Raw genomic sequence first — 25,203 nt, forward strand, 5'->3', positions numbered from 1 at the left:
AAATATACATGCATGTGTATATTTACATACAAGGTTTTCATCTGATAACAGTGATATGTATTTCCAAAATGGTAACTTTAACAGGAGAAGTAAAAAAAGAAAAAAAAACTGGAACCAGACTTTTTGCCAAGTCATTTTGATCCATTTCTTTTGGTTCACTCTTAATGAAATTTACAGACAATGTAAAGAGCAACATTTTCAAATTGTGTCAAAAACTGAAAAACAGCAAAAATGGAGATAGGTTTTCTTCTTACAGCAGTATTATGCTGTCCACTTGTATATATTATATATTATTTTGAAATCCTGTCCAGTATTTGTCTTGTGTATTCATTGTTCTGTATATTTACTATTCTGCACTCGTTTCACACTGTCCATTTTGCTCCAATATACACAAGTTATACTGAGGAATGACAAAGGCCCCTTGACTTAAAAAAGTCAAGCAACACATCACCGACCTGTATAGAGCTAATTATACTTTTAAAAATTTCTTCACTTTAGCTGCTCTGTCCTAGGTCTTTGTTTCCCTTCTGGTGCAAACAGAAACTGTCCCAGATGTACTGAATAATGAAGTACACATTACGTTCCATTTAAAGTAACAAAAATATCAATAATAATAAACTGATATAAAAATAAACTGAAAAAAATGTCATTTTTCAAATTTGATTATCACCTGGGGTTACAGCACTAACAGGGAACAGCTAGCCTGGAAGACCTATAGGCTAATTACAGATGGTACTGCAGTGCTCATTAAACCAAAGAGAGACTGTCTGTGATGGATGAAATAACTCAAACTCAAGCCATGTTTCTGAAAACCTTTGAAAAATATATTTGGTCCAAACACTGATTTGCAATATAAATAAAATGCAACAATAAGGCATGAGATCCTAATTGAGCTTAACAGCCTCTATTCTCTAAGCTACAAAATGTCTCTTCTCAGTCTTAAAGCTAAATTGCATAAAATAGCTAGAAAACATGTTGGGACTCTGTACTCTAGGCATTGGTACAAATATTCAACATTCAAAATATTGCTTTTTTATCCCCCCCCAGACACCTAAAGGCGGATAACCAGTCTGAATGTTAATCACTGTTCTAGTGCAGCTTAAAGACAGCAAAGCTGCTAAAAGCAGTGCGCTACAGAGTACAGCGGAATTCTATGCGTTTGTTCTGTTCACACTGATAATAACAAGCTAAGGCAGTTTCCCTCCTCCACTCCGGAGAAGAGAGAGAGACAAAAAGCTCACACAGGAGGTTTAGTGTGTAAAATGTGGAACTGCTACAGGTTCAGTCACATCTCTTCAGAGAAAGAGCAGATTAAGTAGTGTCCCCTTTTTTTTACCCTCAATGAGAGATACAAGATATTACAAGATGATTTCAGTCTCATCTTACCCTATTCACCAATAAATATGCACATGATTTACATCACATTGATCATAATGTTTGAGCTCATCTTAAAAATGTCTTGCTTATCTAGTGTGCTTATGGAATCATGCCAGCTTTTGTAAAATATATATATACAAAACCATTGGAGAGATACTCAAGCTGAGCAACATGGAAAGATACAGCAGGAATCCTTTTCACCCCAGTGACTGTACACTGGTGATGCTACGCAAAAATAGTGGAGATGAAGTCACGGAATCGTTTGGCGTACTGTTCTGGATGAACAGTGGATATTTCTGCACCGGCCTGAAAAAGAACAAAAATTTGTTGGATTTTTGCTAATTTCCAATTTTTTGAAATTGGGCAATACAATATGATGAGACTACTCAACCAATGCTGCTGTTTATATTTAAAAAAAAATTATTCCAATGAACAACACAGTACTATCTGGATAAGCGTGTTGAGAAATGCTTTTCAACTGTACATATGAGGGGGTTTACTTCATACACACACACACACACACACACACACACACACACACACACGCCTGGCCCACCTATCAGTACTGCATTCTACAGTCCATTCAGGCAACACACTTTGGCACCTTCCTGGATTTCTACAGAACTCAGCTAAATGTGCTTATAAGTACGTGTGTATATCAAGTATTGTACAATGACTTTACCCATAGCTTAGCCAATTAAATTTCAGTGGTAGAACTATTAGTTTATTATATATCTGATGGATGAGTCCTTCATTTTAGGCTTGTCCGTTAACAACTGCCAGCCAATGACACCAACTAATGATGGCAGCTCTCTGCTGTGGATATTTCAATTAAGTCCAAATTTGATATTTCAAGCTTTTCATGGCTGTGGCCAAAATGGATTAATTAACTAAACAGCAGTAAACACACTTGAATCGGTAAGTTAATTCAGACATCAAGCAGTATTCACCATTTGCATGAATCAGTGGTTCTCAGCCCTGGCCCTGGAGGCCCACTGCCCTGCACTTTGTAGTACTTTCCCTGCTTCCAACACACTTGATCCACCTAATCAGCTCATTAACAGCGCATTACTGAGTTTAAGTGGCTGTGTTACAGCAAGAAATGCAGTAAAATGTGTAGGGCAGTGGGCCTCTAGGACCGTAATAACAAGCCAACATCAGTCGCCTGAGCGAGGCTGAAGTTCTCTTATTCACCACCACATACATTTTAAATGTTTTACATGTTGCATGGGCTTGAGGGCCATGATTGCAATAACCTTATGGTTTTACTGTACGATGAGCAGCAGACTGTACATGCATTAGGGTCCTTGTTTTTAAACTGTACACAACTGCTGTGTTTGTGTTCTGCCAGAGAGTCTTATAAGTTGCATTTACAGCAGCTCAGAATTGACATGATCTAACATTCCTGTCTGTTGCTTTGTAACTCTGCTGGTATATATTCTGTTGAGGTTGAGATCTATGGTGCTTAACGGAAATTATGGGTGTACATTCTGAAATTTAATTTTATGATTCATGACAAAGAGAAAAATAGCTGATGCATTTAATAGCACCCTACAATGCAAACCTTTTGGTCATAGCCCATATCAAACTAACAAATTTATGACTGAAGCTTTCCTTGAAATAAAACAAAATCGGCAGTCTAATCACAGTATAAAATAAGAATTTTTTTTCCTGCACTGAAAATGGAACCCACCTGAAAAATGTAACATTTAACCCGTCCAACCAATTTATTTACATCTGTTTCTGCACCATTTTGCCTTATTACTCACCCCATGTTTAACAGTCTTCGCAGCGTGTGCAGCTTTCTTCTTGGTATCATACTGCGTCAACACGTCAATGAGGCCCATGAAGTACACTTCCCTCTGCGGTGCTCCTGGGAACCAACAGGAAATGATACGTGTATGTTAAGACTCTCTCTGCCAGTTAGAGCCCTGTGTGTCCAAAACACTTCAGCGTTTTATTTGTTTCCTTCTTTAACTTGACCTGGACTATATGTTTTCACAGAATGGGGAGGTGACTAATAAATAACAGTAGTGCGATAACACACTTCCTGAATGATGAATCAACTTCCTCTCACCTTTCCAAGAAAACTAACCTGGAGCACTTTTGACAGCATACACATCCACATACGGGTCAAACTCCCCAGGACCCAGCGGTTTGAAGGAGTTCATGTAGCCTGCAATGCCCTCGGGGGACGTGCCGAAGGAGCCCACTTGCGGAGCTGGATTGAGACCATTCTCTGACTCTCCTTCATCCTCACAGCTGGGCTCCTCACCCTCCTCTTCCTCACGTTCGGCCCGCCCCACGTCATGGATGCCCAGCAGCAGGCTGTAGTCCATTATCTTCAGTTTCACTAGGAACTACAACACCCATAACATTGCAGGAAATAAGATGATATTACACACCCCAAAAGCCTGAATTTACGCTACCACTCAAAAAAAATTTAAATCATACATCATGCTTATTTTTTATATTTTACAATGATTTATGCACTGTTAAAATCCAACTGTGTACATTAATTGAGTTATAGGTAAATTACTTTCACTTTCACAGGGGAAACTGGCATTTCACCTGTTGAAGAGATGCAAGATATACAGCCAATGCATTATTTGCAAGGGAAAACCTTTTGGACCGGTATTCAAAATTTTGGCCAATAATAACAACTGATTACTGTCTGCATCCTGTTTTTTAGCTTGCAACCTTTTGAATGCAACTACGCAGCTTTTCTTGAAGAGCCTCCATGACTCCTTTTTAGCTTGTGTAAGCACTGACGCTAAAGTGTAGTTCATTGCGGTGGGAATTTCCCTTCTTTTAGACCCCACAGTGCCCTCTGCTGGCAGCTCTGCTCTTCCCTCTAACAGTTTCTGGAGTTAATGTAATTGTATAGTATTAACATTCATTGTAAATTCATAAGTTATTAATGTTCTAAAAAGGCAGAGACAGCAACAATGACACAGATAAGTACAATTTATGACTAAATTTTTTTAGCTATGTTTAGTTAATTCAGCAATTCTTTTCCTAATTGCAAAGCCAAATTCATGTTCCATAGTAAATTCTGAGATTAAGATCAGCTAACAAAAACTGTTTAGGACTGATGGCATTCCAGTATTCCATGAAGTATTCCAGTGTTTAGTACCAAGCCAATTCATATAGATTTATAGAAATATCGTTTCACATCCTATTGGAATCAGCTATTAACCTATCTCCATGTTCAGATAAGCTGTGGCGAGATGAGTGCCTAAAGATGCACTTGGAGTGTTAAAATAAGAGCCCAAAAATGAATTTACTGGGGACTATTTACTTCTGTGTAAATATCTAGAATACTAGATTACAGACAGTATTCTGTAATTATTTGTTTAAATTGTATCTATCAAGTTATCTGCCTTGAGATATTTGCCACTTTTGAATGGAAGGGTATTCTAACCCTAATTATTTAAAATTCCTAGTTTCATTCTTCCTAATTATATGAAACTAGTGAAGTTGTATAGTACTAGCATATTAGAATTATTTTACACATATCCGCAATGAAATTTGCTTCATATTACTTATAAGTGACCTCAAACATTTGAATTATAGTATCAGTTTCTTACCTCCACATCTCTGTTCAGTTTCTCCATGATCTTTTCCTTCTGCTCCTCTGTCACGTACACCTTTTGCATGTTGTTCCTGAAATCCACGTCCTTGAAGGTCGGTAACTCTTTTACCTGCCATTATCACAGCAACAAGACATTACAGCAGGATGTAACAGGGAGGTATTTTAATAAAAAAATGTATTCAAATGTATTCAGATGGGCAAAAACATCTCATGTAATACCTTCTCTTTATCACTGGCCTCACGTGATACCAAGGAACCCTGCATAAAAACAACAGTGAAAGTATTTCAAACAATTTAGGAAACAGACAGACGTGATCATGAGTCATCATAAAATATCAAGCTTGGTCGTAGAGAACACCCCCTTGTGGCCTTCTTTCAGTAGCACAATTGGATGCAGCTGAATTGGAGTGGGTACAAAGTTCAAAAGCAAGTGCTATGCAATGGCAAATGCATGGAAAAACAAGTTTGTTTGAACTGAATGAAAAAGATAAAACACCACATTATCATCCTGGCATCTCTGATCCTCAGTGTACACTCCCACACACACAAAAAAAGGCTAAGGCTGAAAAACCTGTGTTTTTCTGAAGGTTTTGGCCTAGTAGGAGTCCAGATTTAAACCCTGTAGTATATTTAGTCTCCTATTATACACAAACTCGCTTGGCATTGTTCTTCAAATGTTTGAAGCAATCAATGCTGAATAAAACTTCTTTCTAAAAGTATGTCTGCAAGTTTATCCACCAGACTTCAGCATTTTAAAAAAACTAAAAAAACTAAGCTATCCCATGCTAACTTACTGTGTTCGTTTGTCCATCATCTTTGATTCTTGGCCATTTTTTGCATGACAGTATGCACTACAATGATTATAGATGGCAATACTGATTTATAATTCATAATTAAAACACTGCACCCAAGATGACCATCTAACAGCAGACCAACATGCTCAAATGTCTCAAACACACTACTTCCCCAGAGGGAAAAAAATACAGCTAACACCACATCACACAATGTGAGTGTGTGCTATTTCAGGTTAGATTTGTTACATGATTGAATGAGGCTCATTATTCTTTTCCTCTGTGATATCTGATTCAGCATTTTCTACCAATATCAACTAGGATTGCGAATTCCAACTCATTGGAGACAAGTATTATTATTATTCAAAGACAGTCAAGGTAAATTGGCAAATGTTTGTGTTAGATAAGTAACAATGGCTGCCTCTGCAGATGAGATCATGAGCTAAAACTTCTAATAAATGTCATGTTGGATGCGGATGAGGACTCCTCTGTTTGAGATATTCTCTCCTCAGTGGATGATCAACATGTTGTTTGTCAGAGAAATATACTGTCATTGTTTCTGGACCTAGCTAACATTAGTTAGACTAGCTCATCTAGATAGTGATATCTCCCTCCCAGTCATGTCCTATACTAGGTGTCATTGGCAAAAAGCCTTTCGCCTTTCTCCGAATCGTTAGCCTGTATATTTACTCGGTCTACTGCGATGAAAAGTAAAAAAACAAACAAACAAATAAACAAACAAACTGAACAGTGATTTCCAAATCTCAGATCTGTACAATCTCTTATAGTCTCTACTACATTTACTGTGGTTCAGCTCTGGAGCATCTTACCTTTAGATCGTATTTCCTGTGGACGACAAGTCGGTGGCTGAACATGTTCCTCATGACGATGAGGTAGGTGTCCTCACTCTCCACACTGACGCGGTACATGCCCAAAAACTGGGGGAGAAGTGTGCTGCCATGACACTTCACTATGTGCTGCAACAGAGTATAAAAATCTGTGAATTAAAGTGGCTGTGAATTTACCAAGAAATGGTAGCCCTCTAGTAAGGGATCCAAACCCTTGTCAAACCAGTGGGCTGGCCTGAATGTCTGGATACCTGTGCGCCATAAATAAAGGGCAGTTCTGTAGACATAAGGCTGCTCTCTGGTTTAATTAAGACCCTTCACCAGTAATTGGTATCCTATACATTTATCTTATTATTTATAACTAAATTTATTTTATATTACAGAAAACAACAAATCATTAAACATTCTCATAATCTAGGACTAAGGAGAAATACAAGAAAAAAAGTGTACATAACACCACAAACTGCGTTGTGTTGCTGTATAATTTTCTCCCTTTTATGACAGTTGTCTGTGTAGATAACACCCCATGATCGTACCTATTAAAAACTTAGAAAATGAAGGGCCTCACTCTAGACGTAAAGTGTGATATTTTTCCATATTAGTGTGTCCATTCTTTGCCAATAACAGCTTCTATTCTTTTCAGGAGACTTGCTTTCAGTTTCTAAAAAAAAAAAAAACCCTGGGCTTTTTTTTTTTAATAGATCTCTATGGCTCAGTCTTTGAAGTCTGACACATTTCCTGCTTCTTATGACCCAAGCAATCTCAAGAGTTCTGGACTCTGTGATGGACCCATTGTTCTGAGAACCCTAACGGCTCCTTTGCCACAAATGTTTTTTGTCCATTAAATTTTCTCAGCGATGGCTTCTCGACATCTACACATCCTTTCACACTCACAGTGCCAAGTTGTCTTCTCGCAGTGGAAAGATACAGAAACATCAGTGCAAGAGTGGAGCTTGCTTTTCTCTTCTTTCTCAAAAGCTTTAAGTACTTTCTATCTAATGGCAACAACAGTGGTGGTCTACCAGTACTCACATGATTGTTAGGAGTCCCATCTTTTCCCGATTTTCAGTCTTAGCGAGTAATACTGTTTTTTTCATTACTTTTTCTTTCTTTATGCAAGATGATTTTATCTAATCTACTCCTTCTCTAAGAAAAGGCTAACTTTTATTTGATGGCTGCTGTGACAGGAAATTAAAGAAGAGTGGTCTCTGACTTTTGTGCACAGCGCTGTACATATTGTATAGTTGCTAATTGTTAATACATGACATTTAAAATAGTATTAATGATATAAATGTAATATAGAAAGTGCACATTTTTTTACATTCTGAATCAGACTGACATTAGTAACTTTTAGCAAGATTGAACATTAAACAATTCAGCTGGGGACAATAAAACAATTCTCAAAACAAGGTCGCAGCCACCTCTGGGATTAATAAATTACAAAGTGCACAGTTTCTTCACTGCTTGTTTCTCAAACTGTCCATGGCGTAATGACGATCTGTTTAGTCTTCAACTACACTATGTAACCTATTGCAATACATTAATGTAAGCAAGGACTCGTTCTGTCTGAACAGTACATGAGCGAGATAAAGTGCAGAGGATGCATACGTCTAGAAAAGGCATACAGATGAGCACACACAGAGCAGAAAATCAAACACACTGATGCAGCTTGCAAGCCCAAACATCTGTTTATGCTGGACTCCTGACAAATTCCTGGGTAAGTGAAATCAAGCCCTCCGGACCTGTGTAAAATCTGAAAGTCCTCCAATAACTACAGCAAAGCAGCAGTTCTGTTTAACCTCGGCTCGTTCGGCTGCATTTGAATAATCAGATAAAAAATAAAAAAAAAAAACACAACTCTCACACGGCTTTCATGACATGACCACTGCCATTAAACAAACATCTGACTCAGCTCTACAGCCACACAATGGGGTCACAGTGTTGCTGTATATACATTTAAAAAAGGAGGGGTAACCACACCACCATATTCCACCTGCTAACACACGATGATGCACTTCAGTATTTGCGTTTAAAGCCTGTCAACATGGTTTCAAATGTTTAAAATTTTGTTTTAATAGTAAAGATATGCTACAGAAGCAGCACTGACCATATAGTTATGAATATAGTTAAATTAATACAATTTCATAATAGATAAACACTTTCATTAAATGTCTACAGTTCCACAAATTCATGCGTGGAGTTGAGCCAAGCTTACATATTTTTTGAGAGTGAAATATAAGCAAAAAAAATAAAAAATAAACAAAAACAAAACAACCTTTTTTCTATTCTGCTAGCAGACATGCTAAAAACATTAGTGACGTAGCTTACAAACATTACTCAACACTGCTCACTAAAAAGGTTAAAGCTTCAAAAAGGGGAAACACTGAGCCTTGATGTTGCATTGTAGGCCAAGCCAACACATTATTTTATTCCTACAGCCAAGGTGGAGAGCTAGCTATTATGCTCTCGTAAATGAAGTTAGTCGCTTATAAGAGAATTCTGCAACCGGTTCTGCCCAACGCATGTAGGGAGCAGCATTTAACTACACTACAAGCAACGGTGCACTAAACTATAATAAGCACTGTTAAATTTTCAAAAAGCTTAAACACCTACTTGCTGAGTTTTGGTTGGGCACAGTAGTCAGTTTATGTGAGTGAGTGGAACGCGAGTTGCTCACATACACATATTGCTAACTGTGATTGGTACTTTGGCAGATCCGATAACACCTGCACCAACTTTAAGCCACACCCAACTCAAATCAAACAGAATGAAACAGCATAAAATGTAAAAATTCTCTCAAGAGAAAAGACCAACACTATTCCTTGCCAGTTCGTAGTAAACATCACAAAAATTATAGAAGACAGTTAGATATTCATCAAAAACCTGAGTAGATAGGAGCTTTAAACTACAAAAACAATTTGTTTTACATAAGAAGTGACAACAGTCAACAGTACGAAAATAAGCAAGGGCATTTGCCTATGTCAGGGAAGTGTAGGGGAATAGGAAAATGGCCTGGCTTACAGAGGTAATACACAACATGCACTGTTGCCCTATTTCCTTTATTGGAGGCCAGAACGGGGATAAAAATAGACGAAGGGTGAATTCTTCAGGCACAGAGGATTTCTAAGACAGAAGCACCCTCACTTAGGACGAGATAAGAGTTCAAACATGCCAGACATCTGAAGGTCTTGTGCATTTAAAAAAAAAGTGGATGTTACCACATTACATATTTCAAAAGATACAATGAAAAAAAGACTATAATGGTGGGATTTAAATGTATCAAAGCACTTTTTAAGCATCAATTTAATGATTTCAATGGTTTATAATCAATTATCACATCAAATCAACTATGCTTTTATGGCTAGTCCTTCTAGTTGCATTTGTGATTTTATTTTTAAAAAAGAATATTAAATCTGAACCAAAACTAATGAATTGACCAAAATGGATCCCTATTTGCGTCGAAGCGCCCAGCTGAACATGCCGTCCACTTTTTCTCTTATTGTGATTGAGGGTACAACTGTACAAATTCCACTCAATTTCTAGTCAACACCGTAGGTCACATCAGCTGAATGTATACCAACATGCACAGCAAGTTACTAAGCAACACATAGAGGAAAGTTAATGTTAACAGTAGCTGCTGGACCACTGAACACAAAACTAATGAGACTCTCGACCATTTCTTGACACAAAAAACAGCATCTCTGTAAAGTTAAAGACCCTAAAGATTTCTTGATTCATTGAATCGTTTTCTAAAGAATCACAGTTGAATCGGATCACTGTGAGGTCAGACACTTTACACCACTATCAAATAACAAATAAATGGTTTAAATTTCCATTGACATAGTAATAAAATATTTTGCAGGACTTTTGTTAAGATTTGTTACGAAGGTCTTTTTCACCTTTGAATTGGTATGTGGTTACTATGTCACCTAGAAGCATGGCTTCTATTCTTCAATTTAAATGTTCATGCTACTGATTCAGGAACAGACTTGAGGGACTAGCAGAAGTACCTGGTGATATTCAGACAGGATGCTGTGCATGTCTGCTACATCCTCACTGGAGATCTGCTTGATCACTAGAGTACGGTCATACGAAGTGAAGAGACCCTCGCCCTGCCCCTCCCCCTTCACAGGTGGACTGCGGGTGAGGGACACCTAAAGAATGACAAGTATAAACAAACAGCATATCAAAAAGAGCTGCAAGACTGGGTGATAATTTATCATCAGCACCAATTATGAAAAAAAGCTGACATACTATAAGTGGTCATTCTGACAGACTAGTGTAGGAAGTGTAGAGATAATGACTGTTTCATTGCACCATAAAACAGGAAAAGTGCTTGTAACAAAGAAAACTGACAGTGGCTCCCTGATCCCCTGCACAATTTGTACTGAGTAGGGTTTATGTACTGCGCTACATTTACTGGCACTCAGTGTGTATTGCATAACTTTACATATATTGACATTTATAATGTTGTCTACAAAGGACCATTTTATACTGTATGTTTTGCCCCCCCCTGTATTAAACTCAGCAAGCAAACTGTGCACAAAAATTTGCAGAACAATTCTGTATTTAAATGTACAGTGTGTGTTAACTTGGGTATCAAACCCAATGTGGGGAAAGTGAATGTATACTACTGTTAGCTTGGCACTAACACGGCAAATTCCAAAGATGTTTGTTTTTATCAAAGCAGTAGTTATTTAATAACTAAGAGGTACTTATACAGTTACTTCAGCATTAACCAGTATTATAATGATATACATGGCAAGTAACACTGAAGTAATAACTGGAATGGAATGCGTTACCACCAAGCCAATCTGGTAATATGATGCCATAAAAACACAGTACTGTACAGTACAGACTGGGCAGTGCAATATGTAGCATTGCATAAGAGGAGCAAATTACGCTGGGGACACGGAGCGATCACAGTGAAGCAAACAACAGAAAGCATAATGGCTCAATCAATTCACTGATGATCAATGATCATACAAACCCAATTCAAAAACAGGTTGGGACAGCATGCAATATGTTATAAAAACGCAAGATAATAACTAGTACATGCACTTTATTACATAGGAAATTATACAAAACAATATTTTCTGTTTTACCTTATGAACTTTTGTTTTCATAAACAATGTTCATTTTAAATTTGATACTTGCAACATGTTCCAAAAAAAAAAATGGCAGAAGAACATGTTTACCGATGTGGTACATCGCCTTTCTTTCTTTTAACAGCACTTAATAATCATTTCGGGACTGAAACTGTGTTCACTGCCAACAGTTTGTCAAAGTTTTCCCCGAGTCCATATGATGGCATTTCACAAAAGCATGCTGGTTTTTAATGCAGTGACAGCTGAGGGGTTAAAGGTAATGGGTATTTAGTTGTGGTTTTCAGCCTTCACCGTTATACAAAGAGATTTCTCGAGATTCCCTGAATCTTTTGCTATTATTATGAACTGTCGAAGGGAAAATAACTAAAATCCTAGCAGTTGTTCACTGTGGAACGTTATTCTTAAACTGCTGGATTTTTAGATGTGGTGAGTCTTGACCCAACCTTGCTCATATAGCCTTTCCTGAGTGCTCCTTTTGTATCTAAGCATGATTGCATGACTTGTTTAAGAAGTTTTTGTACCTTTCACAACATTCTTAAATTGCTTCGTCCCAACTTTTTTAGAATGTGTTGCAGACATCAGTTTCAGAACGAGCATTTATTTACAAAAAAACAACTACAACAAAGTACAGCGTATCTTTGTTCAAATAGTGGCTTTAAAAGTAGATAAAATTACTGCTTTCTGCTTGTATTTACATTTTACCTACTGTTCCACTTTTTTGCATTTGGGTGTGTAATAATAATTCTGGGATTTAAGAACACTTCATGAATCTGATGTATTGTTTTCCTTAGAACCTCTCTCAAGAACAAATTTAGGAAAAAGGCAGATACTGGTGAATGAGGCTCACTTTGTGCATGGTCATATTTAATGTATGCTTTATGCAACTTCGTGTAATTCAGTAGTACCTCATGTATGGACGCCTTTAACTTCTGAAAAACTCTAACGGAGCTAATATCTCACCAGCTGCATGTGCAAACTTGAAATGAATAAATTAATGCTAAGGGACTGATCAGGTAAAACATTTCACAAGAAGCAGACACATTAATATGCATTAAATACCTGGTAGTCCAGATCTTCAATGCCAAATCGCTCTCGCAGGTTCCTGAAGACTTGAGGACAGTATTCCTTGAATTTAAAATGTCCAGGCAGATTCTCCCTGTAAAGAGGAAGTCTAGTCACGTTATGCATCCCATAATTACTGTCTTTGCAGCCAACAGGCTCCCTCAATCATTTCTAACTGACACACACCACAGGAATTTCTTACTTCTTACATCTGCCTGTTCATTTCCAGGCATTTCAGCTCCAGTCATTATAATACCTAACATGTATGAAAGCCTGTGTCTCAGTACGCAAAGGCATCTAACAGTGTTTATGCTGAACTCATCATGACCAACATTCAAACCAAAACTTTCAGTCCTTTCAAAAAACAACTGTAATGTGACCAGGCCTAACCAATAATGAGAACTGATTTACTGAGATAGACTGATATACTGCCAAGAGTAAATATCCTGCCACAATCATGGGCCGTGTGGGGAGATTACTTGTTGAAGAGATGGTTGTTGACTTTGATTTTGGTGTTGGCTTTAAAGTCATCTGGGAGAAGCATGACTGGAACTGGAACTTGGTTTAGGTCATTTATCTGAAGAAGAGAAAAACACAAATATGCCATGTCATGCTTTAAATATTCAAATGCACCACAGCGGTAAAAGCCTTTATGGAAAACAGTGCAACGGGGTGAACATCACTAAGCATGCTAACTGATAGGGTCTACTTTTGAAATAACTACCCCCAAAATCTCCAGTGCTTTTGGGTGATGAGCAAACCTTTCACTTAAACAGTCTAAAGCAAGTGGTTCCCGACTAGAGGTCTCTTGTCCATCTGTACTGCCCAGTCCTGTGTTTTCCCTGCAACTGAGTCATATCATCAGCTAATGATCAATCTGATTTAGGTGTATTAGAGCAGTGTTTCTCAACTCTGGTCCTGGTGGTCCACTGCCCTGTACATTTTACAGCTTTTCCTGTTTTAACACAACACACTCACTTTGACTCAATGATGGGCTGTTAAAGAGCTGATTAGTTGGATCAGGTGTGTTGGGAGCAGTGAACAAACTAAAGTGCAAGACATTGGGCCTCCAGGACCAGGGCTGAGAAACAGTGTGTTAGAGAAGAATATATGAAACAGCAGGGCAGATGGGCATGACTGGAGCTGGGATACATACAGCTCAACAGCCAACATCAGTTATTTACCAACGAGCGACTTGAAGTCTGTTCTGCTCGAAATATAGGCTAACATTACGTTACAAGTTCATCAATCTACCAGGCATCTGAAAAATTAGCTGTACTGATCCCATTTAACTTGACAGGATCCACCTGAAGTGTGATCCCACTGCATCTCACAGAATGGATAGCTTAATTAGCTAACCGATGCTTTTTAACGCTACATTTACAAGATAATAGCTCGCATACAGTCTACAGAGTAATTACTACATAAATACGGTGAATAATTCGCGAAATGAAATTCATAATTACAGAATAAATCAGATTATCCTCACTTTTAATGTAGCTGTGTATAGCTGAATGTAGCTTGTTAGCTTCAGTGCTCGTGTTTATGTGCGAGTTGTAGACTGGCTTCACGTAGGTTAGATTAGCTAGCGTTAGCTCGGCAATACCACAGGCAAACAACTGTATTTCTGCCACCTACATGGCGACATAAATGACTCAGGCTAATTCTCATCCCTACTGGACGAGCGCAGAACATCGAAACGAGGTCGTAGCATAAACTGTTAGCCTACAAAAATGGGAGCTGTCTCTGGAAGTTTAATGAAGCTGAGGGAAAAAACCTACCGAATGATTCACACCCCACATAAAGACGCTGAGCACCGGGTCGCTGGCCCGGAAGACTTTCACCTTCTGCTGGACAAAATGCTTCTTTTTGGTCTTGGTTTTGGGGGCCAGCATGACCATAGGGCCGGTACTGCTGTGAGAGGCCATCATGCGGCTGCCCGCCTGGCTGGCTGTGAGAAAGCTGTAGCAGCCCGTTTCTCTCGGCTGTCGCTGCTTTTCCTTCTCCTGCTAGCAGAAGGAATCGAATCCCTTTGAATCGATTCGTTTAATTAAACCGAATGAGCCGATTCTCAAGTCAAACTGAATCGACCTTTTTGTCTGCTCTGAATCGAGCATTATCATATCTGGAGGGGATGAGAAGTTGACTTGGTCCAATCGTTGTACACATTAGACTCTGACCGGTCCGAATACCAGTGTATATGAAGATGTGGCCAAAATTGACGGCTTTGAATCAAGGAATCAGTGAATCGGACGTTCGATTCACCGAGACGAACAGTTAGCCAGAATCGGTTCGGTAAACTGACTCGAATTTCCCGGCTGGTGCCTCAGCTGTCAGTCAAAGGTCGAGTGGGCGAGCAGCATGCGGCGACCGCTCTTCGTCGTTGCCTTTATGTTCTCCTGCCCTGGTTCCTGCACATAATTGTAACTTTTGGAGCACACATAGGCCCTGAATAACCTTCTTTCTACTTCCAGAAAAAGTGCTTTGTGACAGCTAAGTAAGAAATCGCCAAGAAACTTCTCCGGTTAGCTCACCTGACCCCTCCCTGATTGGACAGATATTGGGAGCCAGCGTGACGGGGCATACTGAAATCACGTGATGTACTGAAGGCGGAAATCTTTAGTTCTTTATTGTAGAAAGTTTAGCATGAGCGTGTGCCTTTAGCCCAGGACAGTGGTTTTCATCCTGTGGGCCGCGGTACCCCTGTGGGCTGTTGTGGTACTGCTAGGGGGCCTTTGGCATTACCACAAAACTAATGTTATTCATCCTCTAGTCCTTCATCAGTGGTCACAGAACACTGCCCACAGGACGCAGATGGCTGGATATTATTGGTTGGTGGACTATACTGTTCCAACCAAGTGTCATTCACTGATGTGTTTAAAAACTCCAGCAGTACTACTGTGTCTGGTCCACTCAGACCAGCACAACACACACTAAGACACCACCGCCACCGTCAGTGTCACTGTGGTGCTGAGAATGATCCACCACTGAAATAGTACCTGCTGTGTGGTAGTCCTGTGGCGGTCCTGATAACTGAAGAACAGGGTGAAAGTGGGATAACAGTATGCAGAGCAACAGATAGACTACAGCCTGTAATTAGAACTAATTAGAACTAAAGTTGTATGCATGAGTGTAGAAGCAAGAAGGACGTTTTGCTGTTATGGCTGATTTGTGTATTTTCAACACATAACAGTACTGTTAGTATTAAAAGTAGAACAGGTTCAACTTGTGTGTCCTTCATAAAAGTAGAAATAAAGGTTAGTCAGTTTCAGTAGTATGTAAGTTTACACAGAGCTTTGTATTTATACAGTCGATCATTTGCAGATGATAACTGCTCTTTCTTGCTGCTGGATCAATTGTGACTTTCTGTCTGGGCCTCAAATGGCCCCCCAGTCTTTGCATAGTGCACTGCAAAGGCCAAAAAACCTAGGCTTCTGCACCCAAATAGTGATGACAGCATGGAGAGTTGTATAGCTTATGCCTTAATACAAATGCCTTTCTTTTTGATATATAATGCACTATTTAGGTGTAGGAGCCTTTATTTCATGACTGTCATAGTGCACTTTGTAGGTAGTAGGGAGCTATTCTAGATTTAGCCCCTGCTTGTGTTTTTCTTGTGAACTAAATTTGGTATGTTATTGTTTATCTAGAGCTTGCGTTTGCAGAAAATGCCACAAAAATGATTCATCTGTCCCGTTTTTAGCATTTTATGATGTTCTTGGTAAGCAGAGATCCCAAATAAGACACAGTAGACTGTCATTTATAAGGTAATATAGCTTATATGTGTTTTTCGTCCATATTAATACTTTTATTTTTTTTTTGTTTCTTTTTTTGCACCTCCTTTGCAAGGACCTGCAACCACTGGCACACACACCAATACAAGAGAATGAGTGTGAATTGGGAGTCATCACACAGCTTTTTGTGCACTTTCATTTCCTCTATGCATTTGGGTTTGAGAAAATACTGTATATCAGACTTTGGAAGGAAAATCCTGAAATGCTGCATTACAACAGAATTAGAAATTGTTTGAAATCAAGCATTGTCATAGTACATTCCAATTCGGACTCAACATAAATAGCAACCGTCAGAAAAAGAAATAATAATGATTTTAAGCAGTACGAGATAACTGGAGGGTAAGCTTAAATGAGTGTGCTTCTTTTCATAAATGTGCCATTAAAGTTTGGTATTCACTGCTTTTTCTTTTATGAGTGCCTCGATAATGAAAAAATGCTGACAATATAAAAATACATGGCATTGTAGTTCATTAAATAAACCTGCAATTTATATATAAAATATAATATTGAAGTATATAAAAATATGCCTAACAACTTCTCAGAAAGAGTAACAGCCATCAGCTCTCAGGAACGTGTCACCCATGTTAGCTATCAACCACAAAAACAAACAAAAAAAATGCATTTATGTACAAACAATCCACTATGTATTAGCGGGTAGCGTGTCACTTTGACACAAAAGAAAGGACTGAATGCTTTCCCAAATCATGTGCACATAGGATAGTGTGTCGATGTCTTGGTTACATGGCAACAGTTCAGAAGTACGTGAGTCTTCGAGGAAACAGAGTAATACTCCAGAATAAATTAGACGGAAAGGTATATTTCGCTTTCATACGTAATAGTTTAAGTCAGTGTATCTTTGGAGAGAGGGAGAGGGGATGGTGGGAGAGGAAGGGGTTAGTTAAATGCAAATTGGCAGCCCCACCTGATTTAACAGTATTACAGCCTACTTGGAAAGACACAAGACACAGGCAGTGATGGCTATGGCAAAGAAAGGGGCTTTACTGTTTGGGGGCCAGGGCCTTAGCTCTTAGGGACTTGGCGGCCTACCACAGCTTAAACGTTGGCTCTGTGCTTACACTGCCCATGCCTGATCCACAAGATTGCGGCAGCTTTATGGCAGTGGGCATGGACCTTGGTTTTGGATTGGTCAGGATTGGTTGGACGTGGGTGTTTGTTTCCCATATGGTGTGACTTTCTCCCTGGTGTCTCCAGGCCAGGCAGTGTTCAGCGCAAGCTAAAATTGTCATCCCCTCTCCCTGCGTCCCTCCTCTCCCTCTTCTTCCTCCTGGCTCAGCGCTGTGGGGCCGCTTGCCGCCTGTCACTCTCCATCGCAGGGTAGGGCGCCGTCCTCGCCCGCACGGGACGGAATGGTGACCCCAAGCTCGTCCACGCACCAGCAGTGGCCACGCTGCATGCCCTTGGAGGAGCGACACTGCGGTACACAGAAGAGACAGTTAACAAAAGTCTACAGCAGAGCACCGTGCTGTTATCTGAGAAAATGGACACTATGGCTATGTAGCTATGTCCTTTTGTCCATTTTAACATATAAAAGGATGTCAGACACCGCATAATCCGGTCTGTCTGAGATTACTCAACAGCTCAACACAGTTTGAGGAAAGTGTGAGATGATTTTTATGCCGGAGTTTGCTCAATTTTGTGCTAATTTGTGGGGTACATGCTTCCATTACCTGGTAGCTTCATTAGCCTTGCAGCTCACAAGCTAAAGAAGCTCACAAGCCAAAGAAGCAAGTTTCAGGCACCAAACGTGTCTTGGTTGTTTGACCTCGCTTGGCTTAAGGGGATAAACTTTCGACACTTTTCACCAGTCAGTCGTTTAACTCGTAGACTCGTGTGCAAAAGTTTGAACACCCCCAGTAAAATGACATGTTTTGTTGATTGTTATCCGAAAATAAGTTAAAAATAAGCACATCACAGGGAACAAATGTAGTGTGCCATTTTCTACAAATGTTACTGCACAATTTCTATCTCTTTGCTGAGTTTCACGCACACACACACACATTCTAACATTATACTAGCTTTTTCTCCTACGTTCAGTTGCTCAAATGTAAACCTATAATTCAATAAAATGTCTTTAATTTGAAGATTAGGATCAATTAAAAAGAAAAGTGTAGTAACGAGCTTCTGTGCCCTGCTGGCATCAAAAACATGAGCATTGCGATTTACATGTATTTGGGCTAGGTGTCATGTGGGATCCATTTGGAAAACGGAGAACATGTAACTTTTTCAAATATTAACGTAATGTCTTCCTCGAAAACCTATGTTGTTATCACGTGATCCGAGCACTTGACCCGTCCTGCTTTTTTTATGTTTCTCTTTGAAACGCACGCCCACCCACTCACTGCTCCTCCCCACAGCCTGATTAACGGTTTGCGCCTCCCGGACCGCAGATACTGTATGAGGTCAGTCCAGCACGCGCGCACGAGAACGCTCTCATTTTTCAAATTCAAACCTCAACGGAAACCCGAGTCGACGGTTAGTGCAAAAAAGTGAGCTAAACAATGACCTTCTTCTAGTTTTCCTCACAATTAATATTAATACACATCAATAAGCTTATGATTATGTGTCACGTCTGATAAATTAACTTGGAACTTATCAACTGTAGCCTATGTTCATTTACGAGAATTGACGACAGTAACGTCAGTGAGTTTAGCCAACAAGGCTAGCTAAGGTTAGGTTAGCAAAGTTCCGTATTGAGGTAGGTTTAAACTTACAGTAATGAATGTTGTATTTTATTGTCATTTGTATGAAACTCGGTGTAAAAAACTCAAGTCATTAGAGTAGTATTTAACCTAAGTTAATGTTCCATCAGTAACAGCTAATTTAACCATGTAACCTAGTTAGCTAACGCTAGCTAACCTAAGTTAGTGCTAATGTGTGTCCAGCGTTATAAAGGTAAACTATGTAAAACAGCTGTGGTCAGCAAAGCTGCTTTAAAAAGAAGATGAATAAATGTAATTACAATTTGAATGTGTAGTGCTGTTACAAGGCTATAACTGCGGACCTGTTTTTCAATAATACCGCAATGTTTCATACTTTTTAAATTTGTCCTTGTCTTCAGTGGTTTTCAACATAAAATGAAGGACCATGCTAAACAAAGTTTAAATATAATATATAAAATGTATTGGTTATTTATTGGTCATTGGAACATTCAATGGATATTCAAAGGGTATTCTTAGTACATCATTACTTTCTGCCTGCAAGATCAACTTGAGCTTATCAGAAAGAAAGCACAGATTTAGATTCCTTGGGTCTTTCAATTCTGGAGACTGTAAATCTGTCTGTTCGTCACTTATTGAATATATTGAATTAGTGAAAGTGGTAGTATAAATTGTTCTTTGTCCCAATGCTTTGTCTTCTCCCTTCACTTGATTCAGTGTGCACACTTTGCAACGAAAGCTTGTCTTATGCCTCCTTTTAATATGGGTGGAAAAAAATCTTGGCAAGTGAACTTTCCAAACTGTGATGTTTACAAAGAAACAAGTTGGTAGCACTGTTCAAAGGCTTGTCTTAGAAAAGTAAAAGTTATCCTAGTGATAACATGCTAACTTTAACTAACTAGTGAGCTAGTAGTAGATATATTACTGTTAACTTACTAACTAGCGTCCAAGCTGTCTCACATTGTGTGTATGTTAACTAGTAGTACGTTCTGGTTACTCATATATTTGCTTTACAAAATAGGTTTGGTTTCATTACAGAGCTATTGAAGTATCATCTGAAGAATCTTGTGATGTTGGTTCTTGGACGACTGCTTAGGGATTGATGAAGGAGAGGTTCTGCAACAAACCTTCTTTGAAAGCATTTAGAAGAACCATTTTTGAAAGCTTTTTGTATCTCTCCTCTTGGAGATCTATTTTCCTGCAGAGTTTAGTTCTGCATCTAATATGCTGCCCCACCTCTTTACAAACACTTCTGCATCTAATTCTGCCAACCAGGGTCTTCTAAAGAACTAAATTAGGTGGAGGTGTGGCAGATTATGGCTGGAACTGCACTTCGCTGGAAAGTTGATCTTCAGGACCATGATTGATGAACACTGCTTTAAACCATCTATTGAAAGTTTTTTTAAGAAATCAAAAGTGGTTATTCTGTGGCATTGCATCAAAGAACCGTTTTTTTATCTCCAAAGAACCATTTTGGTCCACGTGGCACCTTTATTTTATATTTGAGTACCTGCAAACTTATGTTGAACTTAAAAGCAGTCTTTGACTTATCCCAAATGCATTTGATCAGCCAAGACATGTTTGGTGTCTGATGGTTAGTTTTGCATGGAGCTGTGAGTGTAGTGTAGCATACAATTAATGGAAGTTTCTAGTTACCAGGTTAGCATTGTGTAAACTGCCGTGCCCTTTCTGAGTTCTGGAAGTTTGGAAAGGGTACTGTAGAACCAGGATTTCATAATCACTTGTATAAGGATTCATTTACTGAGTTGTGGCTCTTGCATGCCTGTCTACCTGCTTTTTTCTGTAGAAGCCACGAGTGTCACAGTTGGGGATGTAGATATCACGGTCAGACTGGAAAACGGTGAGCTCGAGACTCCGCAGCACAGCATTGAGCAGCTTCCGGCACGGAGCCTGGGGAGGAAATGAAAGCACAGAGGGAGAGATGGTAAATATGAAGCAAAGAGACAACCTCTTGCATACCTCTCTGATCAAGAATGTGATAAGCATTATTGGTGATTGTTCAGTGCACATCAGGGATCCCATAACACTGTTCTTGATCCTGTGTACCAGGGTTTTTTTTTTTTTTTAAGTTTTCTAGATGAAACAGCTGTTTCTGCTTTGCCGATAACAGTCGAAAAGGTATGAGATCAACCATGAGGCATTTTGGGCAACAATCTGTGATGATTCATGGAAAATGAGGGGCTTTCAGTCATCAGCAGACCACTTAAGTGTTAAATCCTGCTTACTCAGCACCACTATTATAACAGATATATGATAATAGGGGATGTTTTAGTAGACGAGTTTCATGGGCGTATTGTGCTTGCCCATGCGAATAGGATCAGTCATTGGGCGAAAGAGTGGAAAATAAACATTAAGGTATTGAGGTGCTGTAGAACAACTATGAAATGAAAAGACTAACCTTATCAATTTCACTGCTGTGTGAAGGATGCGGACCTGGGAATACAACAAGATGACACAGGCATGTTAATGCATTTCAATAATTCATTACATGTAATTGTGTGTCATAGAATATTTTATCCCTTATATTACACTAAATGCATATTCCTGAGTATGTCAGAATGAACCCATTCTCAGTTTTCTGCTTAACCGCAGTAGCTTGCGATGAACAGTAGATGGAGATGCCTGCTATATGAATCAGCACTGTCAAAATGTGCACACAATTCTCTGTTTCTGTGTGTCTCTAGGTTCATTTCTGTGTCACTATAAGACACTCAAGCACTAGTAAGTTTCTCACTTACGCACATATGACACATACACCAAGAATGGACGTATAGACACACATGAACAATGACAGCAAGTGATCTGTTAACCATCAGCACAATTGCACCACCCTAGAGCCTCAAGTCACAGAAATGCTTTCATACCGCAAAGGAATTTATTGCCATTGCTTGCAAACCAGCAGCTATTCCTGGTGTTTTTATGCTCCTGCCCTTCCTCCACTAACATTTCTGTCATCCTACCAGTGCGCTGTACGAGGCGAGCGCTTGCCAATGCGTCCCTGGAACCTGAAACACATGCTGCTGCTATTTGCCGGAGCGCTTAAAGCGGATTATGCCTGTCATTCTCATGCTGCATGCTGCCCAGCAGAATGATAGAGCAGACGATGAGGCTGCGCTGTACTAGCGAAGCTGTGGAGAAATACGGCCAGTACCCGTGTGGTCAAGGCAGGGCGAGGCTAGAAACCCTGGACCCTCTGAGAAAAGCACAGAAAGTAACCATGGGTGGGAATCTCTGAGCTCCAAACGATTTATTCAAATAACAGTTCTTTAGGAAACAATTTGATGCATCATGGAATCTCATGTTTCACCTCAATTTGATTTATGTCGGTGTGATTCAGAGCTATTTTTTAAAATACACTGAATACATAAATATGACTGGAGGAAAAACAATATCTGAAGATTTTTTTATGTTAGAGAATAGCAACTTTTGTGTTGGTACATTTGCATACCCCTGAAAGTAACACAGTAGTATTAGTTAAAAATGGCATCTATAAATCTCTGGCATGTTTCAGGGCCCCTTTCTAGCTCCTGGGGCCCCTGAAACATTCAATGCTTATTTGTGAAGGGGCAAAAAGATGTCCTAAAGTCTTTACCTGCGGGGTGCGGTCTCTCTGTGGGACCCATCTTGTTGTGCTTGGCGCAGATGCCCCTGCCCTGCAGCAGAGCCTGGAGTGGGCTGTGCTCCTTCGGAGGAGGCATGCAGCGCAGGCCCTTGGCACAGCTCAGGGTGTAGACCCCACATGGCTCCCCCAAAGCCAGGACAGCCGTGTTGGACGCCCCTACATGGTCCCGTGAGGCTCGGCCCGAACCCAGTGAGTCTTTGCAGGATGGACAGAGCTTGTGGGGGCCCAAGCGGCTGGCCGTGGTCCAGGATCCACAGTGAGCCACCAGCAACAGCACGATAGCGGTCAAGTTGGAGAGGAAAGGCATCTTCTTGCGCTCTGGTCTCAGGAGGTTCTCCATGCTCCCTCGTATGCTTGTACGGACGTGGCTGATGCTATTTCTGGACGTTCGTGTTCCTCTTTCTACCCCCCTGTTCTCTGTTTTCTTTACACGTTCCTCTGTTTCAGCTTGGTGCTCAGCCCTGTTCGGTCGCGCGGCAGCCAGAGGGATACGATCCGACTGTGAGGGAGGCTTTTAAAGATCAGAAAGGCGGTGATAGAGAGTGAGAGAGGGAGAGAGAGCACAGTTATGACACCTTCAGGGGCTGGGAGTGAGAGAGAGAGAGGGAGAGAGAGAGAGAGAGCGCAAGGGAAAAAGGGAGGGAGAGAGACAGAGTGAAAGAGAGGGTAGAGAAAGAGAGATTATTTTTCCTTTCACAAATGATCAAGCTCCAGCTCCAGCTTTTCTTCACCTAGTACTGCATCTGGAGACAGTCCTTTACCCAGAAATACTTTGTCTGCTTATGTCAAGCAATATACACTTTGTTTTCATCACATATGAACATGTCAGACCATTCTGGCAACATTTACCATGGTAACACAATGAGGACGAGGGATTGGGTTTCTGTCATGACTTCACAGTCTTTTGAGACCCTTTAAGAGTTGCACTATTAACCTTAAAAACACCAAAATGGTTGTCTGTTATAGTCCATGTGTAGTAGAAGCGCATAAGTGCAAGTATTTATTTCTATGTGTACAGTGACTGAAAGGATGGGGAAGGGATGGCAGACAGGCTGTCAGACTTTTGTCACCTCAAAGTTTATGCTGGAGAAGGAAGGCATCATCTGGATAATTGTGACAGTGTTTTCCATGGAATGAACACAAGACGACCAATTCCAGCAGCTAATAATGCAATCCATCTATCCGCTGAACCATTTCAATCTGTTCTCCGGGGGAGGTTTTGTGACGTCCATGTGCGTTTCCTTTAACCTGAATACCTCTAGGCCCAGACCTTGGATGAGATGTGCTGTGCTGTCTTCTACTGCAGTTAGCAAAAATAGTGTGGAAATGGTGCCATATTGTGGATGGCGCTACTTACATTATACAAACAGTGGACTCCTGCTTTATGATGAACATATCCAGATTTAGAAACAGGTGGTTCTCTTTGAAAATATGTTTTTCTGTCTTTGAGAAGCCAAACTTAGGCCACAAACTGGGGTCTTTTGAAATCTGTGGTGTTTATGATGGTGATGCTTTCAGTTCACGAGCAGCCGGGAGGGTCTTGTAAGGACAAACTTTGTTTATTTGATTTTGTCATGAAGGAGTTGGAATTTTGCGATATCAAAGATACGCTGGTATGAGTAGAGGCAAACAGGATTTAGATGTTTATCTAACTATATTGACATGTGTGGCCCTTGCACCACTCCCAAGCAAAGATACGTTTTGCCCTGGCCTATCCACTGAGATGCCTGAACAAAATCTAAGCATGACTGTTGTTTTCACTTGAACAATTGTGAGAATCCTGATACAAAACTTCCTTGAACTCTGGGAAACCCCACCAGGCTGGGGTTGTCTATCTCTCTCTTTTTCTCTGCTCAAATGTCAGCTGGCTGGCGTTCTTATTAAAGATGATTAATCTTGGCAAAGGGAGCAAAAATCACCTGCTGTCATGCATTCCCATCGAAGGCCTAGAACAGCACAGCACAACCCAGCCTCATGCTCAGTTTGCACATGTTTTGTCAGGAGAATGTTCCAAGAGGCACACCAGGCCAATGGGAGTTAATGGGGGTTCTCTTTTCCAAACTTGACCCACAGGACTACAGGCTTACCTCCCCGCCCATATCTGGGGGGAATTGAGAAAAATCTAATCTTTCTCTTCAGGTTCTTGTGTTCTTTTTTTGCTTTAAGTCTATAAAATAAACAAATACTGCACAGGCTGCCACTTTTATTAAGGAGCCTTCACACATTAGTACACAGATTTACAGTACTTACAGGTGCCTTCGTTCCTACTAGGCTTTAAATACTTGTCATGTATACTTATGGATTTTT

General features: G+C 39.9%; 2 protein-coding genes across 2 annotated transcripts; both read right to left on the reverse strand.

The window, feature by feature from the left end:
- Positions 1-802: 802 nt before the first annotated feature.
- Positions 803-15,226, reverse strand: pip4k2ca (phosphatidylinositol-5-phosphate 4-kinase, type II, gamma a). Its single transcript, XM_017707917.2, has 10 exons — positions 14,563-15,226; positions 13,261-13,358; positions 12,779-12,875; positions 10,622-10,765; positions 6,594-6,740; positions 5,192-5,230; positions 4,968-5,081; positions 3,473-3,737; positions 3,147-3,250; positions 803-1,683 (listed from the first exon to the last, which is right to left on the reverse strand). Exons 1-10 carry the CDS (start codon positions 14,710-14,712, stop codon positions 1,603-1,605), a joined length of 1,239 nt encoding a protein of 412 aa, XP_017563406.1. The 5' UTR covers positions 14,713-15,226; the 3' UTR covers positions 803-1,602.
- A 1,314-nt stretch (positions 15,227-16,540) lies between these two features.
- igfbp6b (insulin-like growth factor binding protein 6b) lies at positions 16,541-23,481 on the reverse strand. Its single transcript, XM_017707918.2, has 4 exons — positions 22,867-23,481; positions 21,673-21,707; positions 21,045-21,164; positions 16,541-18,007 (listed from the first exon to the last, which is right to left on the reverse strand). Exons 1-4 carry the CDS (start codon positions 23,234-23,236, stop codon positions 17,894-17,896), a joined length of 639 nt encoding a protein of 212 aa, XP_017563407.1. The 5' UTR covers positions 23,237-23,481; the 3' UTR covers positions 16,541-17,893.
- Between the last annotated feature and the right edge of the window lie 1,722 nt (positions 23,482-25,203).

This window comes from Pygocentrus nattereri, chromosome 9 (assembly GCF_015220715.1).
Source record: "Pygocentrus nattereri isolate fPygNat1 chromosome 9, fPygNat1.pri, whole genome shotgun sequence".
Lineage (NCBI taxonomy): Eukaryota > Metazoa > Chordata > Actinopteri > Characiformes > Serrasalmidae > Pygocentrus > Pygocentrus nattereri.

Coding starts and splice junctions, on each gene's coding strand:
- igfbp6b (XM_017707918.2), bottom strand. CDS start 23,236: ATGGAGAACCTCCTGAGACCAGAGCGCAAGAAGATGCCTTTCCTCTCC. Junction 21,708..22,866: donor AGAGAGACCGCACCCCGCAG/GTAAAGACTTTA, acceptor TTGTATTCCCAG/GTCCGCATCCTTCACACAGC. Junction 18,008..21,044: donor GCTTCTACAGAAAAAAGCAG/GTAGACAGGCAT, acceptor TGTGTACCGCAG/TGTCGCTCCTCCAAGGGCAT.
- pip4k2ca (XM_017707917.2), bottom strand. CDS start 14,712: ATGATGGCCTCTCACAGCAGTACCGGCCCTATGGTCATGCTGGCCCCC. Junction 5,231..6,593: donor ACAGGAAATACGATCTAAAG/GTAAGATGCTCC, acceptor GTTTTTATGCAG/GGTTCCTTGGTATCACGTGA. Junction 3,251..3,472: donor TGCTGTCAAAAGTGCTCCAG/GTTAGTTTTCTT, acceptor GTTGGTTCCCAG/GAGCACCGCAGAGGGAAGTG.